Genomic DNA, 5,375 nt, shown 5'->3' on the forward strand with positions numbered 1-5,375 from the left:
TATCGGTTGAAAAGAGCCTCCTTTGTTAAGGCACCATTTAAGTCATGGACACTGATGGTGCCTAGAGTCTCTTCACCAGCTGGTGCACACGTCTCCCAGCTGTCCTGAATGTTGGTTTATGTCTGCATGGTTAATGGCTCAGCAGCCCTCTTTTCAACACAGCCCTTGCCCTTGCCCTAGGATGTTATGCACTTTCTAACATTTAGGGGAACTTAAGAGCCAGATACCTCTATAAAAAGGCCAGTTCCCTTGTTTCAAGATGGGATTAATTTTGACATGCAATGTATGCCTAGAGTGTGCTTGTAGTATGGTCAGAATGAAGTTAGTCTCCAGTAAAAGCCGATTTCTTGCTTATCTCTCCCCTATCCTGTTTTCCTTACTCTCCTCCTGAGAGCATTCCCCAACAAATCACCTGAATCAGAATTCCTCCCTTTGGCTTCCCTTCTAGGAAACCTGACCCACGATACTTGTTTTCTCCCTTTAGGTTAACATTACCCATTTGATGGATTTTTTAAAAAGCTATAGTCTCATTGAATGTTAGAACTCATTCTAAAATTTAAAAGAGAGAGAGAAAGAGAAATTTGACAATTAAAAAAAATTCCCTTTGAGACCATGAAATTCAGATGTAAGCAATTTATGCAGTGAGTATCTGATTTATTAATATCACTATACATATGAATTTATCAGCTAAGAAAGTTAATACAAGCTGCTTTAGAGTTATCTCAGTTGCCTCTTTGGGCAAAACAGTGTAAGGATTAGGAAACCAAATTAGATCAGATTGCATCAGTGTACAAAAGAAATTTGTAATAAGAAGAAAACTTTTGCTTTTAAAAATAAACACAAATCAGGCATTTTGCATTGTTTATTCTAGCTACGTCTTGTCATAATCAGACATGGAGTAGAGAAAAATATTGCCTGCCCTAATGGTTTCCTTCTCATTTGAGAAGCGTCTAATGGAAAAAAAAATAATTAAAGGAGTTGAAACAAAGACACTGGAATCAAATTCCAGTTCTAACTTAAAAGGTACACAAAGTCAGGCATGGTACTAAAAATGTCTAATTTCTACTTTTCTGATTACCAAAAGATGCTTGCTTCCCAATTTGATTGTGAGGCTAAAATAAGAAAATACATAAGAAAGTGTCCAATACAGAGTAGTTTTCCAGTGGTTTTGCTCCCCTTTTGAGAAGTCTGGTCAAGCATTTAGTGACTATTATGCACTGCCTTATTTATTCAGGTAAAAAAGGTAATAAATGCCCACTATTTGTGTTTTTTAGCTAAGTTTAATAAAAATAGGTATTGCTGTGGTAGGATTTGCGGTGACAACATGGGAAAGGCATCTACTTATATAATGATTATACAAATTAATCTGGGCTGCTGCTTCTTGTCCTCTGCTTCCTCTTCTTCTTTTTCCTTCTCTTTTCTTTGCCTCCTCTGCTTCTATCTTTTTGTCTTCTTCCTTTTCATTCATAGTCCAGAATGTCCTAGATGACATGCATAGGAAAGATTAAGGCAAACAGATTTCATTTGTTCTGCAAAATAAACTAACAGCAATATTCATGTTTTCTTAGTGACTTGGGAAAATTTTGTGTTTATGCAGTAAAGAGACAGAAGAAAATAAGTTCAGAAAGTAGTTTGTATTCATGACTTTTTTAATTTAAAAATTAATGAAAGAGAACAAACTGAGGGCTGATGGAGGAAGGTGGGTGGGAGATGAGCTAGATGGGTGATGGGAATTGAGGAGGGCACTTGTGATGAGCACTGGGTGTTGTATGTAAATGATGAATCACTGAATTCTACTCCTGAAACCAATATCGCTCTGTATGTTAACTAAAATTTAAATAAATATAAAAGGTAGAGGACTTGATATTCTAGAGACACATTACCAAGTGAAATCAATACACTTAATCAAATTACCTACTTACTAGGATTATAACTCAATCTATTCATCAGGCATTTTAAAGAAAAATAATTCATATAGAACATTTAATAAGATATGGGTAATGAAATAAAAGTATATTTTCATTTTCCAGGTTATAAATTTTTTAATGGGCAGTCTTTAGTTTGTAGTAGAAATGAGTATTATAAGAGTTATTCTACAGGTGTAATATTTATATTCAGAAACAATTGAACAATTTTAGTTTGATAACCATCTGTATATACTTATGTCCAAAATATTTCATGCTAAAAATTTAATTCTGTTCATATATTTTATTTGATTGAACTCAAGAAAACACATTTTCTTTGATGTGTGCTTAATGCAAGCGTCAGCAAACACTTTGGTGTAGGTATCCCCATCCAGTTTTGTGTTATACTTGTATTGTTATGACTAAGATTTATGAAGGACATCAGTTTGGTGAACGATTTTTGATGACCTTCTAACATCATGTTTGCCTTCCTTCTTCCCATCAGTACTCATATGTACTGGCGGACTCTTGTGGTTCCAAGAAATATGACCCCACATCTGGTTCCTGACAAGGGAGGGGGCTACATAGAGCTTCAACTAAACTCATTCAGAACACTACTCAAGCCACTTTATTCCACAGTGATTGAAAAAAGCATATGACCTAAGCTAGCTCAATTCATATGAACCTCAGGATAAATGTTTACATGCCAGTGTAAAGATATTACTTACTTTTCCCTCATTTGGATGTGTTATCTGGATATGTAGTTGGAATATCTATGATTATGGTTGCCACTGTTATAATCACACTCTTCAGTTCTTTGTTGAGCTGCCTCTAATCAAAATTTTTCCCCTAGGACTCCATGAAAACTGCCTTTTTAAAGGGCATCAATGACTCAATTGTTGGTCCTCTTCTCTTGTTTGATGTATTGGCAGTTTATCTCTCATCCTTCAACCATTCTATTTTTCATGTGGCTTCTAGTGAGGTGCAATTAATTCATACCTCAGAGGCCACTCTTCATTTTTTTTTCTCTCAGAACTGTTAATGTTTTAGTATCCTAGGGCTATCTTCAGACATTTTCTCTTTCCTATTTATACTCCCTCCATGATCTCATCAAATCTAATGTCTTTAAATATATATTTTTATATGCTGAGGATTCCCACTTTTATACCCCACTCTGGAGCTCTTCCCTGAACTCCTTATTCAAATTCCCAACTACCTACTCAACATCTCTACTTGGTTACCTAAAGGCATGCACAACTTATCCAAAATTGGACTCCTGGTCTTTCCACTGAAATATGATCATCCTGAATCTTCTCCCTCCCGTGAAATAACAATTCCCTAATTCTTATTGTTCAGTTCCAAACCTCATACTCTTGATTTTTCTCTCTCTCTCTTACTCCCACATCAGATCCATCAGCAAGTTTTGATAACCTTCCATTCAAAGTATATCCAGAATCATACACTTCCTCATCATTGCCCAGAACCCATCTTCATCTCTTGTCCTTAATATTTACTACAGCTTCCTAACTGTCCACATCTAGTCCAACCTCACGGCAGTAGAAAAATTTTGTTAAAACATTGATCGAACTATGCCATTCTTCTGTTGAAACCCTTTGGCAGCTTCTCCAGAATCTCTCTTCCAGCATCTCCCATCTCACTGTGAAAATAAGCAAGGAGGCTTACCAATAGGCCAGGAGGCCCTATATGATTTGCTTCCCACTATTTACTCCTCTGATCCCATTTTCCAGTAGTTTCCACCTTGCTCCCTCAACTCCGAGCCTATTACTATGAATCCTAATATATATTTTTCTAATTTATACTCATAATTACCTGTCTCCCTCTTCTAGAACATAAGGGTAAGTAGTTTTGTATGTTTTTATAAATTTTGAGCACAGGTAACATTGCCTGGCATATAGTAAATACTAAATAAGTATTTGTTGAGTGAATGAAATGATGAGGAGTCCAAAGCAAATAAAAAAAACCAGAAAATTTCTTATGATTCTTGGTTTGCTTATTATGTATAGCTTCAGTAGGAAACACCTTTCCTTTGATCAACCAATGCATCTCCCCCTGTCCCCCATTATTTGAAATTTCTAGGTTTTAAATGGAATAGAGGCTGACATACTCCTTATAATTTGGCAATTGTAACTGATAATCAGATGTTGTTTAAAATGTGATGTGATTCTTAAAAATAATTTAGAAGAATGGATGGGCCATATGTTCATGGACAGCCTACTTTGCTAATGCCAAGCCATTCTTTATAAGACCTGTGACTATATGTAATTAGTAATTAGTTGATATTGCCCCATTGCTCCTTGGTCCCCATGGCCTCGTGACTATCATTCCTGGGAAGTTTGAGGTAGCAGAGAGAACACCCAGTCCCATGCCTGCCACATGCTGTTACATTCCACTAGTGAAATTTCTTTTTGTCCCTTGACTAGACAGAGAAGCCCCAGCTTCTCACTCACCAACCTACATGGTTGTCTGCCATCAGTCCTGTGCCCTGCCTGCAGTGATAAGAAGCTGCATCTCATTACCCCTCCTTGAGTTACAGACATTCTTATTCCTTGAAATTTGGCTTAAGGAAACTGGGAGGTGACAATTAAATCTCACTTCTTTATTCATTCCCTGTTGCTGTGTAAAAAGCCATTCACTGAGGAGACAAGTATCTTGCTTTTAGTTCCATGTTTAAAACTACAGATTGATTTTTAATAGGATTGCAACATAACCTGCAGATAAAGCTAAAACAGGGAGGGGAACAGAATTGAGAGGACTGCAGAGAAATGAATCTGGTGACTTAAGGACATTGAAAACTTTGGCTCCAGCAGTGTGCCCACATTTGGTTTTTATTTTTAGTCATACAATTGAGAAAATGCCCTGTACAGTTGATGTCATTTTGGATTGAGTTTTCTTATTTTTCAATGAAAGAATACTAATACATCTATGCAGTTAACTAGGGATATGCATAAAAGTAAATATTTTGAGATCATACACTCTAATGAATAAGAATTGAAATTTATAGACTATCAGGTACATATATTGGATTTAGCAGGTATGCAGTAAATGCAAGTTATGTTCCATATATTGGTGATATTGGTGCCTTAAAGAGGAAAATCAAACATCACATCCTTCCTATCATAGATGAGCTGGAATAGCCTTGGGATACTACAGCAAGAGGGAACTCTACTTATTCTTACCATGAAATCTTCTAGGGACTTGCAAATAGTTACATTATCCTACTATGGGAAATGAACATGGTTGGGAATAGAGTTTATAGCCAATTTAGAAGGTCATAACCTTTCAACCAAATGCTCTAATTTATAGGAAAGAGCATCTGTTGGAAGATTTTTAAGCAGAAGTTAAAACCATAAGTATGCTCTAGGAAGTATGGTTTGGTAGCAGTGTATATGGTGAATTGGATTTGATATGTTAGCACACTAAAAATTAATAGCCCAGGGAATGGGGTTTAAT

At 36.1% G+C, this 5,375-nt stretch overlaps 1 protein-coding gene across 1 annotated transcript in view; it reads right to left on the bottom strand.

The window, feature by feature from the left end:
* Positions 1 to 1,363: 1,363 nt before the first annotated feature.
* The window catches only part of LOC112862098 (cysteine-rich secretory protein 2-like), a 38,611-nt gene continuing 34,599 nt past the window's right edge, over positions 1,364 to 5,375 (bottom strand). The window contains exon 10 of the mRNA XM_086707049.1: positions 1,364 to 1,481. Within this exon, the coding sequence (XP_086563175.1) occupies positions 1,465 to 1,481 (17 nt within the window). The 3' untranslated portion in view covers positions 1,364 to 1,464. The remainder of the gene's footprint in view (positions 1,482 to 5,375) is intronic.

This window comes from Puma concolor, chromosome B2 (genome assembly GCF_028749965.1).
Source record: "Puma concolor isolate L17-30 chromosome B2, mPumCon1.1.hap2, whole genome shotgun sequence".
Lineage (NCBI taxonomy): Eukaryota > Metazoa > Chordata > Mammalia > Carnivora > Felidae > Puma > Puma concolor.